Source organism: Apteryx mantelli, chromosome 3 (assembly GCF_036417845.1).
Source record: "Apteryx mantelli isolate bAptMan1 chromosome 3, bAptMan1.hap1, whole genome shotgun sequence".
NCBI classification, from domain to species: domain Eukaryota; kingdom Metazoa; phylum Chordata; class Aves; order Apterygiformes; family Apterygidae; genus Apteryx; species Apteryx mantelli.
In genome coordinates this window covers 2,306,456-2,319,292 of record NC_089980.1, presented here as the reverse complement: position 1 = coordinate 2,319,292, position 12,837 = coordinate 2,306,456, and the positions used below count along the sequence as shown (strand labels likewise).

Below are 12,837 nucleotides of genomic sequence, written 5' to 3'. Positions count from 1 at the left end.
ATTAACGTGCTTGAAAAGCAGAAACATCTACTGAACTGTTAAGTCATGTTATTTTTAATTCAGCAAAAAGGGGTCCATCTGTTGGTTGGCCCTGTCTTTGGCACCGGACGCACTGTGCCGTGCAGGAAAAATTGTTTAGTGCTTTGGGGTTATGCAGTTCAAATGTGTTGTATCGTCCAATTTGGCTCACGGCTCTTGCCTGTGTTTTATATATAGGACTTGTTGCAAAGCTAGAGGCCAAGAGGATGCTATCTGTCATACTGAAAATACTCCTGTCAGCACAGAATGCATCTGTAAATGACAGCGTGGATAGACTGTGCCACTCTTAATTGGACACTCCCACTTAACTAGTTCACGTAGAAAATGAAATAAAGCAGAGCATGCCTTTTCCCCAGGTTGCTGGGGGCTCTTAGCTCATGCCGAGACGCCTCTTCCTTTGCGCACTGCAGCTTCTTCTGTATGTCAGCAATTGTCTTGGCTTTATTGAATTCATTCTCCATTCATGTAATGAAGGTGAAGTAAGGAGGATTGCAGACATCGCCTTCTGTGCTAGCTGGCCATGGTGGGGGATGCCAAAAAATGGCAAAAAAACCCACATGAAGTCTTCCTTTAAAAGAAAGAGCAAACAAGCAGCAGAACTGCTAGAGCCAGGCTTCTGGCTAACTGGTTGGATTGTGCATTCAAACTATGGGAAATGCTTTTGGGATGCTTCCTGGGTGTTAATCACACTCCCAGTTGTTACTCTGTTGCCATTAAGTATAGTTACTCTTAAGTTCCTGAACCATGGTAGATTGTCCTTTATTTTGCTTAAACAGCTATGTGTATTCCGTCTACATTTGAAACTTGGGAAGAAAATAAATCACTGTTTGAAAATTGATTAGAAGAAAACTCATGTCCCAGCTTCATTAAAACGTTCAGGAGTAAGCGAGCATCTTACACGAGACACTTAAGTAACTAGCTGTCTCCAGCACTAGTGGACCCAGAGGTAGATGTAACTGCACCCCTTGATAACACGCAGTGCACGTAACTGCTGCATGTCCCTGAGCAGCTCAGAACACATCATCCAGTATTCAGAAGGCCCGTGAGCACACACAGGTCAGTTCACATAACCAGAAACACTGAGCTTATCATAGCTGTGCATGTGCAGAGTCCATGTCTCCAGGATTTCCAGACATCAGGAAGATATGTTGGCCCGATACCCGTGTTACTCTTGGAAGTAGGAGAGCAATATGTTAATAGCGGTAACTGCTGGGCAATGCATCACTTGCAGGGCGTTGCGCTGCTTGTAAAAGCGGCAGTCTGAAGTATGGAGCAGTTGATTGGGTAGTACAGAAGAAAAGCTGAAAAAGAAAAAAATGTAGTAAAGAGCAGTTCTAATCACGTCACCAAATTTGCTGCTGTAAATTACATGTCTGTATGGTAAGAGAGATTATGAATTATTAATTTTTATTTTCCCTACGAGGGTCAGTAGTAGTAGTATCACCTCATTGCCCAGTTGAGAATGCTGGTTGGGGGGAAACGAGCTGCCTGCGACCTTTCTTTACATACAGATATTTTGACACCAGAGTGCAAGGACTTTCATTCGTACACATACACACACAGATAGATAGATATAGCAAACGCGTCTTTTCTTCTGTGACCAGTCAGAACGCCTGGCGCCCTGTTTGTGACCATTCTGAGAAGTCCTTCTCTTGCTGTCCTTCGCAGGAGGCTACTACTTGACAAGCGCATACGGAGCACTTTCATTGATCAAGAACTTCCAGGAAGAACAGGCTGCCCGACTGCTGAGTTCGGAAGCCAGAGATACCCTCCGGCAATGGCATAAGAGGAGGACAACTAACAGAACAATACCTTCAGTTGATGATTTTCAGGTACAGCCCGGGGCTTAAGGAAAAAAAAACAGAGGGAGCAATTGTTTTGTTGGAAATCTCCATTTGAGAGGTGTGATTCTTTGTGATTCCCTTGGGGGCATGAAGGAAGTGAAGCAGTGCTGAGAATATGGCTTACAAGTTTTCCCCAGTTTTTTTAAGCCTTTGCACTTTTTAACAGAGTTCGATTGTGATGGTTGGAAGAAAACACTAAATAATGGAACTTCCCCCCCTCCTTCCCCCACCTTTCCATGGACAAAGTGAATCATATCTTAGATTTAGCTTCTTTGTATGCCTTACTATTAAAAAGAACAAATCCAGATTTCCAGTGCTGTAGATCAGCACAGCTCCCCTGGTAGGTAATGGTGGCATACAGCAGGCAGCAGAGGAGAGAGGTGGGAAGAAAGCCGGTCTACAGTGTTGATTAAAAGTTAAGCAAAGACCAGAGTTCTACACTATGAATGTCTTCATCTTTCTTTTTTTTTTCCCCCTCCATTTCTTACTACTCTTTCAGAGTAGGGCAATAACTTCAACTGAAGAATAACAGTCTGGATTATTTCATCTTCTAAAATCAGATCTGCGGGTCTTTCACATAAAATCGTAGTACGCTGTTGACTGGCTGTTCAGATACATCAGTTCCTGGACTGAAGCAAGGAAGATGTTGAAATCGAGAAACAAGGATTTATTTCTTTGGTTTTAGCTGTTTCCTGTTGATATCATAGCCCAAAGTTTCCAGACTGGCTAATAACAGCCATCGATTAGCTATGATTTGGTTAAGATCTTGAGAAATAAAGGTGGAGGGTCATCAGAAGACAGTGAAACTTTTCAGTTGAGGCTCCTTGTGCTTTATCAGTGTCCATGCAAAGCACTAGAGAGCAACACTGAACAGGAAGGAGCTGGGAAAAGAAGCGGTCTTGCATGATGTGTCTCTCTGTGGGAAGAGAATTGATTAACAGAGATCCTGAGCTGTGGCCACAAAGCTAGTCCATCTTGCTGGGATCCATTTCCTATTTGGCTTATCTGTAGTTAGGGGAAGTCTCAAGCTATTTGAATCTGACATTCCAGCAAAACAGGGCACCGTTTGTAGGAAAGTTCATCATCTTGTCTATCCTCTGAATGACTAAATCTCAGAGGGTTCTTTTGGCAAAATCTCGTATTCTGTTTCACCTTGGCACAAATTCATGCACTTTGCTGCCTGCTCAGAACGCCAGTTTTCAATCTAATTCCTCCGCAATCTTCAGTCCTGAAATAAAGTACCTGCTCTATGGACACATACGTAACGCAGCTTCAGAACAACTAATCGTTCCCACGTTGGACCAGGATGCGCTCACTGTATTTCCATGGTGCAGTCTCACAGCCTTCTCAGCTTCTGGACTCTCAAAGGCCTTCTCCTTCCGTCCCTCCCTCAAGAGGATGGAAAAGCAAAAATCCCATAAGGCGATGATTATTAAATAGAACTTTTTGATACTGCATAAACGAATTTGATACTTATTATATGAGTTACAAGCATTTGTGTAACCTTCAGCCTCTTCTTCAAGCAATCCTGTCTGCTTAAAAGCACATACATCTAAAAAAACACATCCTTTGTGTGTTAACTACATTAGAAATTAAAATTGTGGTGCATTTTGCCTTATTTAGGGCTGCTCATTTATTAGATCCTTAGGCTGGATAACAAAAATGGATTCGTTCTGTTCAGCCAGCTTCAGTCCCAGTGGTTTAAATGCTGCTGCAGAGCTTCAGTGTTTCAGTCTGCAAGAGCTATCCGGGAATGTTTATTTAAAAAAAAGAAGTGCTCTTTGGAACTTAAATAATAAGTCATATGAACATTCCCCTTGGTCTTAGCTTTTAATAACTTGTATGAAATGTAAATTTTTACCATAGTGATTTGGCCTGCTTAATTTATTCCGCATACAATCATAGGTACCAGCTCATTCAATAAACAGTTCTTTCTCACTGTCATCCTCTTACGCTTCTCACCTCCTTTAATTTTACCACTTCTCATAGTATTTAATTCCAGATAAACTTCTCTTAATGAAGCACTGCACAACAGGCTGCCTCGTTCATGTGTCCAAAATGTGACTTTGCCTTTTACTTTACTTTTCGAATGCTTTTTGGAAGGTAGAACTGTGCCTCTTAGGGCATATTTAGCATTTCTCCATGTTCTCAGAGCTGTGGGCATGTGTGAATTTCTGTAGGAAAAAAAAAAGTCCAGTTTTTGCCTCAAGGTTATATAGATTCATTCAAATGCTGCACAGTAAGCTTTTTTTCTGCAGCATCCCTCTTCTTTAGAAAAGAAGAATTAAGAAAACCCTGTCGCACACAACCCATTACCTAAGGCTCAGACCCATGACCAATTACCACTGGATAATTGATGAAAATGCCTTAAATGAGATGGCATTACCTTTTACACACTGCAGGATAAAAGCGCAAACAGATGTTTATCATGTAGTAACTTGTTTTCGGGTCAACACCCTTGCTTTAAAATTGGCAGAGGATTTGGGGTGGTTTTTTTCTTCCTCCTGACTAATGTAGTGTGTGAAGCTTCTGTACTCTAGGCTGACCCAGCAGTGGCAGCAGCATCTTGTGGACGTGCTGCCTCAGAGGTTTATTTTGCTTCTCAGCATTTTATTCCCTCGTAAAGCCAGGCATGAAGTCCCATTAAAACCACTGGGGCTTTCCACGTGCTCAAGGCTGTCTCTGCTGACTCTTAATTGCAGGGTTAGACTGTAAACCACGGGGAGGAGGACGAAGGCTTACCGAGTTTGTCATGCCCACCACATCTGCCACAGTTTCACACCGCCATCGTAATCGGCAAGGTGGTCATAATTTACAGAAACCGCCGGAGTCCGTTTCACGGTTGGAACGGGAAGATGCTTGCTGTTTATTGCTGACTCCACAATTTTCAGAGGATGAGTTTCATGGGGGGGGGGGGGTGTTTTATTTTGGTTTGGTTTTTTTTCAGTTTCTTATGTCTGTTTTCTCATTCTACAGAACTACCTTCGCGTTGCATTCCAGGAAGTTAACAGTGGATGTACAGGAAAGACCTTGCTAGTAAGACCATACATCACTACGGAAGATGTGTGTCAGCTCTGTGCTGAAAAGTTTAAAGTGGACAATCCCGAAGAATATAGCCTGTTTCTTTTTGTTGATGACACCTGGCAGCAACTGACAGAAGATACCTACCCTCAGAAAATCAAGGCCGAGTTGCACAGCCGCCCGCAACCCCAGGTCTTTCACTTTGTCTACAAGCGCATTAACAGCGATCCTTATGGTGCCATTTTTCAAAACAACGATGACTCTGCTTCTTAAAACCAGCAACTCGTTGTTTAATTTCTGTTGCTTGTTAACTGTTGGAAAACACCTTTGCTGCCTACCTGGGGAGGTAAAACAGTCTATGCAGGTCTTAAACCATAAATGCCTAGTAAAACACGTGCAGACGCTTCTAGCGTTGCTTACAGAAAAACCATGTAAACCATGCGTATGGCCAGTCGTGTGGAATATTCAACCAGCGTGTTTGAGTAAACAGCCCATGAAGCGGAATTTCTGGTACCGCAGTCTTCTGAAACATATTATGCTGTGGCCCTCTGCAGGTCTTTTGCTGTAGTGTGCCAAAATCTAGCTTCTTCCACTCATCCTTTAGCCAAATGTCATTCTGATTTAAATGTATGTATGCTAGACAAATGTTGCAGTGAATTGGCTGGTACATGCTCAGTTTGACCAGCATGAGTTTGACAAGACTGTCCGATGCAGGGCATCAGTTAACTCATAATTTCCTGGATGGTTGCATCCTTTTCTAATTTTTTTTTTTTTTATTACAGAAAATCTCCATGTTTTTATATATATTTCATAGAAATTTTATAGCAGTTGCAGGTAAACTGTCAGGGTTGGTTTTTTAAATATTTTTTTAACTATAAAGTATTCTATAATTATGCATGTGATTTTAACATTTAATATACAAGAATAAATCTCTTGCTGGTTTTAGAGTATTGCATTAAAAGTCTCTGTGGTTTCTCTTTTTTCATGTTACAGGAGGGTTTTTATGAAAATTCTGTTATCTGTAAGAAGATTGTAACATTGGTGCTGGTGATTTCAGTGCCTTTATCTGAACTTGATGTACTGTTGCCTGGATTATTGTTTATATGCATTGTTTTAGATAAAAATATGGTTTTGGAAGAGGAAGATGAAAGAAAAGGATGTAGAGAAGGGGTAGAGAAAGAATGTAGAGAACCTAATTTAGGAATAAAATGTGTTAGTCTGCTGGTTCAGGCTCCTTGCAGAAAGAGAGTGAAGGAGGTTGGTAAGAAACTTTTATGTATACAATATTGTAGATATGCAGATGGATTTGACAGCACCTATCCCAGATATTATTTGTGTTAGCAGAGGATTAAATATCAATAAAATGAATGGGAACACTAACCGTTTTGTATAGTCTGTCAGCAACATCAAAATGTGCTTTGGACTGAAGAGTATGTTGTAGCATTTCATGATTCTTAAGTTACTGAGCAGGTGACACATGAAAGTCAGAGTCCTAAATACACAAAGGTAAAATGGTATTAAATGTGTGTGTTCTTGTGACTTGTCTAAGGTAGTAGATGCTGTGGGTGACACTCTGGTCCCTACTTAAGTCGAAGAGGACTATTCTCTTTACAGGGACCGAGGGCTCTCCTCCGGTCCTTGGAGCGGTGTAACTTCAGGCGGGTGATTACAAAAATGCGTCATGAGTAGCATGTATATTGTACATATGAAGATCTGTACCATTTTTAATGTCAGTTTGCCATGTATCTGAAACCTCTGGCACATGTTTGTATTTCATTTTGTAAATGATAAATGGTGAGTTTTGCACATAATACATTGTAATAATGAACTGCAATAATGGGATGTTGTGTGCTTTTTCTTAGAAATAGTTTGCACTTGAATGTTTTGTGTGTCAGTAGACTCTTATGATACTGCTTTTTGTATTGCTTGGCCCACTCTAAACTCTTTGAAAGGATGCAAGAAGTGAGCTGTAGCTTGTGTAAAGTAGTGTTGTGAGAAGCTGGTCACAGTAATTAGTTTGACGTCAGACCACAGGAAAAAATTATTTTGATGTTAGATGGCAGCAATGATATTCCCCAGGCTAGACTTCAATTCACTGATTCTTCCTCTTTTTACAATACAGTATTAACTACTGTATCATCATTTTGTTAGTTTTTTATACAGACTAGTAATGGGCATATGAAAACATTTGAAGGTGTCAGATGCCTGAGCCAGTCGTTCCACTTTGTGTGCTTGACCTAAACAGTCAGTAGAAGCCGGCAGGTATCTTGGCTGCTGAACCACTTCTTGCAAAGTTCAGACTGACATTTAGATCTAATGAAAATCCCACCGCTCTCATTTGATGGCGACTCTGTTGAGGGAGGGAAGGGCTGGGACGGAGAGGGCAAATTTTGAGAAACTCAGAACTTCCAAGCGTCTAACAAAGGAAAGCAAAAAGGGCAAAAGGGAAGCACGTGCCCCAACCACCTCAAGCTGATTCCGCTGCCCGTTCTTGTGCAATTGTTTCTTTTGAAAACCTGACCATTTTATTCACTTCTCTGTGCAAAACACTTCTTACTTCTCATAATGCCAGGAAACAGATGATACCAAAACTTTGGAAGCAATTTGCACTTGTAAAAATAAGCTATTCCATCTTCTCTGATGAGAAGCGTTGGATGTTATGAAATACTGAGAAAGAAAAGAGAAAAGTTTTTAACTGAGGTACTTTGGTTTTTTTAATTATTACTGTCTCTTTTCTGAAATAGAGAAGTAGCTGTAAAGGCTAAAGGAAACTAAGCTAAGTAATTAATCCCTAAATCTTACTAATAAAACAGGCTTAACAGGAAAGTTAACACTGTTATTAGGGAATTAGGGATGTGAATGCACAAGAAGCAGCACATCTTGCAAAACACCAACCGGAGCAGCTTAAAATCAGGGCTGCCTCTTTGCTGTCATTCCCCCACGCTCCCTTTCCGAGGGCGAGTCTCAAAGGCCGCCATCGGCCTCACAGTCCCAGCCCTCGGGGCCAGTCTCGCGTTTAGGCGCTTGCTCTTAAGTCACCGCGTCAAAAACCAAGCGGGAGTTCGTTACAAAAGGGCAGGGGCTGCCAGCCCATTGCTGCAGTGTCCGAAAAATAAAGCCTGCTGATAAATCAGCCTGATTTCCCTCACAAAAAAATAAAAAATAAAAAAAATCGGCATTCTGTATCCGCGTAGCTCTTGCGAGCTTCCTTAATGCCGAGGATAAGGGAAAGAAACCCCAAAATGGCGCGGCGCCGCCCCGCTTCGCCAGGCCCCGCCCCCTCTTGGCGTCGCCTAGCAACCCGCCACGGGCGGAAGTGGCCCGCGGCCGCGCCGAGTGGCGGAGGGAGTGCTTCCGGGTCGGCGGCGACACCGGCGGCGCCATGACGTCGCTCCGGGCCTTCACCTGCGACGACCTCTTCCGCTTCAATAACATGTGAGCGGCGGCCGCCTCCTGCCTTTCGCTCTCCCTTAGCTTCCTCCCGCCGTCCGGGGCCGCGGAGCCCCGCGCTCGCTCTTCAGCGCCGGTTGGGGGATGGGGGACGAGGGGGGCGCGGGCCCCGCCGTCCCTCAGCCGCCGCGCGTCGCTCTGCGCAGGCGCCCGCCGCCCCGGGGAGCCCCTCGGCCGGGACCGCCGCGCCCTGAGTGTCGGTTTCTCTCCCCGCAGCAACCTGGACCCGCTCACGGAGACCGTATCCTCCTCCCTCGTGGCAGCCGCCGCCGGCAGCGGCGCGGCCCCGTCCCGCGGCGCCCTGCGGAGAGCTGCCCCGTCGCGGGCGGCGGCCCTTTCCAGTCGAGCCATGTTCCTTAACCAGGCGCTTCTAGTACGGGATCCCCTTTTACCTGCAGTATCTGGCCCACTGGCCCGAGTATTTCATTGTCGCGGAAGCACCCGGTGGAGAGCTAATGGGTTACAGTGAGTGGCAAAGGGGGGGGGGGCGTTTACATGCTACCATTCCACTGCATTTCGATGTTTTGGGGGTCACAACTCACAAGCTTCTTCTTACTCTCCACATTTTTCTATATGTTCAATACTGAAGAGGAGCATTATGTAGTAACGCGTTGTCTCACGAATACCTAAGGGCATTATATAGGTTTAATAGCTTTTGTTTTGATGTTCATATCGCATGGCAAAGGCTCATGACTGTGGTGGCACCCAGTCAAGCTTTATCCTTGTAAATGTATGCAGATAAACCTTTATATAAGCAGGAAATTGAGTCATTGCACTCAGCGTGATCTAGCATGCTTTTAGTCAACCGTGAGTAAAAATGCTGGGATTGGCATCGTCCTTTAAGGGAAAGCTCTGGGTCTGGACTTTGATTACATTTGCTTATTTGCTTTGTGATATTCATATTGCTCGGGACTCATTCTAAATAGAGCTATTTGTTTGCTTATTCCTTCCTTAAAACAGCGTGGGTTTTTTTTCACCCTCTTTTCGTGGTCATAAAGCAGGGACCTGGGAATTAAAGTATTTAACAGATTACGCTTAAAGCATTTACGATACAGAGGCTTTTTCCAGACCTGCCGCTTCAGTTTATTAGCAGCAGTGACTGTGCGCTGTTAATAGCGCTGTATGGGATAGGAAGTGTGAATGACCGCCAGTGAACTAACCCTGGACTGGCACTATGCAGAAAGGGAAGGAACTACAAAGAACCTCCCCCAAAACAGTCCCCCCTTTCTTTCTTAAACATACCATCTTTGCAGGGCCTCAGCCTTCCATTGCCAGGTTGGCAAAGCTTCCCAAGCTGTACTCCCCTTAGTGACCAAAAGTCTCCAATAGTGGGCATGATGGTTAGTTTGGGGTTTCTGGTCCTCCTTCCCTTCATTGTTTCAGTCAGATCCTGAGATTCTGCTCAGTTAAAGACTCACAAGAGTCGCTTAAAATTTTTATTTGAAAGTTAGGCTTAAAAAATGAATTTTCAAAAATGATTTTTTTTTTTTACACTCATCAAAAAACTAGCGTAGAGCTTGTGCAGAATGACATTTTCAGTGGAGCTATAATGTGAACTGTTTGCCTTTTCTACAGTCAGTTGATTTTGATGTTGCAATAAACTCTCTCCACATGCAGCTGGCAGGATGAGGAATTTGGAGGTTAGGGGGTCTTTCCAACAGAACTCACCTTATCCAGGTAGACAAGGACCTTGAAGGTCATGTTTCCAGCTTTTTATTAAACTGTGGTGTACGGAACAACTGTACGTAGTCACTGAATAACATGATGATGCAGCCATCACTATTTCAGTGTTTACCACGCTCACTGCAGTGCTTATTTAGAGAAGAACCAAAGCAATGTATAAACACGTTTAGCTGCGCTTTATCCCAAAAGCGCTACTGTCCTAAGTGCTCCGTGTGTTTGCAGTAATGGGTAAAGCAGAAGGCTCTGTGGCCAGGGAGGAATGGCATGGACATGTTACTGCCCTCTCTGTTGCACCTGAATTTCGCCGGCTGGGTTTGGCTGCTAAATTGATGGAACTACTGGAAGAAATTTCAGAAAAGTGAGTAGTGTATTTCCTCTTAAAATTTATCTCACTGAGTCATCTTGCTACAGGCTCCTGTCCGTGGTTTAGATATTTATGTGGAAACAGACCCAGACTTTTCCACTAAGCAGTGTTGTGATGCACTGAAATTCCCTGTGGTTAAAGAACAAGAATATAAGGGCCACTTGGCAGTTTAAAATCTCATGTTTTCCGTGACAGCTATCTTGCCAGGTTAAGTAGGGAGTAGCTTGCTTTCCAGTAGAGGCAGTCTATAAAAGTTGCCAAATAAAAGTTGTCAAATAAACCGATGGAGAAATGTCCCCAACTCATGCCGGTAGGGCAACCCCACTGTAGCTGATAAAATCCAAAAATAGTACAATGCTTTGAAGAACTTGCCTTGTGAGAAGTGCTATCTCCAGGTGGGGAACTGAATTTCATGCCTGATTTTTTTTATTATTATTATTATTATTTTCCTCCTCTGTATATTTTAAATGAGGCAGTCCCTAAGTTAGTGCAATCTAGAATCTTGGATTCTTTTTTAATTTCATTTCTTACAGTAATGAGGCTTGTGTGGTTGTTTAGCTTGTCTTGTTCTTTTTCTTAATACTTTTGAACCTGCTGGCTGGTGTAGAAGATGGTCATGTGACAAAAATATACTTGTGCCTGTACAGGATCTGTTCCTTGGAAAAGGAATGTGTCTGTGTTTACAGTATGAAAGGTGTTTTATTAGTGTGCCACATCATCTGACCAGCTTCTGGCCTGATTACAGGCTATGGGTTATTATTTGGAAATACGTTCACAAGCTCTTCCTTACTGTCCTTTATTTATTTTTACAAAGAAAGGGTGGATTTTTCGTGGATCTCTTTGTGCGAGTATCAAATCAAGTTGCAGTAAATATGTATAAGCAACTAGGCTACAGCGTGTACCGGACGGTGTTAGAGTACTACTCTGCTAGCAACGGAGAGCCAGACGAAGATGCTTATGGTGAGTACTTGTTCCGCTTCTAGCTGAATGGGAAGGTTCTCAAGTTGTGCATCTTTGGGTTTGCTTGTTCTTTTCTAGATGAAGCTAAGTTCAGATAGCTGTTGAAGAGTGGAATTTTGTATGTGACTTTAGATAGCTTTTCCTACGGAAGATTACTTCAGTTACAAAACTTAATCATGCAGTATATGCGTTCTGTACTATCAGTGGCAAAATAAACTACCAAAGATGAATAAATTAATAAGTGCAAAGATGTGCCATTCTGTAGGTAAGATTAAAATAAAAATGCAGTTAGTTATCCAATTCTTTCCAAAGAACGCTCCTTCCAGGTGGCTGTATTTGTGGAATACGTTGCTGGGATCTTTTTTTGTTTTTTTGGGGGGGACCTTTGATAACAGGAACTTGAAACTTTTTCCCCTTAGATGTCCTAATTACAAACTTAGAAGTATTTATGGTCAACAGTGACAAAATCAAACGTTAGCATGTTTCATCTGCCACTGGTAGATTTCTCACATTTCAGAGCTTTCTTCAATTTAAAGGGGAAAGAAAATGGAAATGTAAAGTATGTTACTATTGCTCTGTTAACAAAACTGAAATACTAGCTGCTTGCTATTTCTAGATTGTCTTTAAGAATCCTCCAAAGAGGCTTATGTGGCCACATTAGGCATCTCTTCTGTTCTTGCACTGTTCATTTGATTTGAAGGAGTCCTGTGAAATACAGGGGCTGTTGTGGCAGATGCCTTAAATCCTTAAAGTCCTTTTAGCTTGCCGCTTCCCTTACATTCTGTTGAATTTAGTGCAGTGATTGAATTTATAATGTTGCTACTGGAATGTTCTTGATGAAAAATAATCTTACTGTACTAGTGAATTCACTTAATATGGCTTTGGGTAATGGCTATCTTGCTATAGTAACATTTATTTCTTTTGAAACAGATATGAGAAAAGCTCTTTCCAGAGATTCAGAGAAGAAATCAATTATACCTCTACCTCATCCTGTGAGACCAGAAGATATTGAATAGCTGTAAGCTGTGATTCTCAGGCAACATACTAAGAGCATCAGGTTTCTTTTTCTCCTTGCCCTTGAGCTTAAATGGATGAGAAACCTTAGGCTCAATACACCCCCTCCCTGAACTCCATAAGTAAAATACTGAGAAGTTTACTTACATTACTTCCCCATAGATTATTTAAATGTTGTGCCACCATATTTTACAGTAAATATTAAAAAAAAAATCCAGACAGGAAGCAATTTTTATTACTGAGCCTGAGAGTCACAGCTATGCAATTCTTATTCATCCCTCCTGTTTGAAATGGTGAAGCTTGAAAAATCTTTTTTGAAATAAAATGGCTTGTACAATACAGACAGACTGTGTGGTACTAATTTCTATATACATTTTCTTTCAGGGGTTAGTTTCAATATATTTAGCTTCTGTTATTGTCCTTTCTGAATAGTTTCTGGGATAAAAGCTTACTTTAGTAGGG

The 12,837-nt window shown here is 42.4% G+C and overlaps 3 protein-coding genes across 7 annotated transcripts in view; all 3 read left to right on the top strand.

The window, feature by feature from the left end:
- The window catches only part of RIN2 (Ras and Rab interactor 2), an 83,713-nt gene extending 76,980 nt beyond the window's left edge, over window positions 1-6,733 (top strand). For 3 of the 5 annotated variants that reach the window (XM_067292619.1, XM_067292615.1, XM_067292616.1), the window contains 2 exons: window positions 1,708-1,871; window positions 4,860-6,733. In XM_067292619.1, coding sequence (XP_067148720.1) covers window positions 1,708-1,871; window positions 4,860-5,177 — 482 coding nt within the window. In that variant the 3' untranslated portion in view covers window positions 5,178-6,733. Of the gene's footprint in view, window positions 1-1,707; window positions 1,872-2,382; window positions 3,828-4,859 lie in introns of those variants that run through there. The other 2 variants (XM_067292617.1, XM_067292620.1) reach the window with 2 other exon arrangements.
- A 1,517-nt stretch (window positions 6,734-8,250) lies between these two features.
- On the top strand, window positions 8,251-12,716 carry NAA20 (N-alpha-acetyltransferase 20, NatB catalytic subunit). Its single transcript, XM_067292614.1, has 6 exons — window positions 8,251-8,339; window positions 8,571-8,595; window positions 8,729-8,819; window positions 10,260-10,395; window positions 11,216-11,361; window positions 12,292-12,716. The coding sequence occupies exons 1-6, from the start codon at window positions 8,287-8,289 to the stop codon at window positions 12,375-12,377; spliced, it is 537 nt and encodes a 178-aa protein (XP_067148715.1). The 5' UTR covers window positions 8,251-8,286; the 3' UTR covers window positions 12,378-12,716.
- Window positions 8,602-12,837, top strand: part of CFAP61 (cilia and flagella associated protein 61) — a 140,856-nt gene continuing 136,620 nt past the window's right edge. Inside the window, exon 1 of the mRNA XM_067293896.1 lies at window positions 8,602-8,727. The gene's annotated coding sequence lies outside the window, so the exon portion shown is untranslated. The remainder of the gene's footprint in view (window positions 8,728-12,837) is intronic.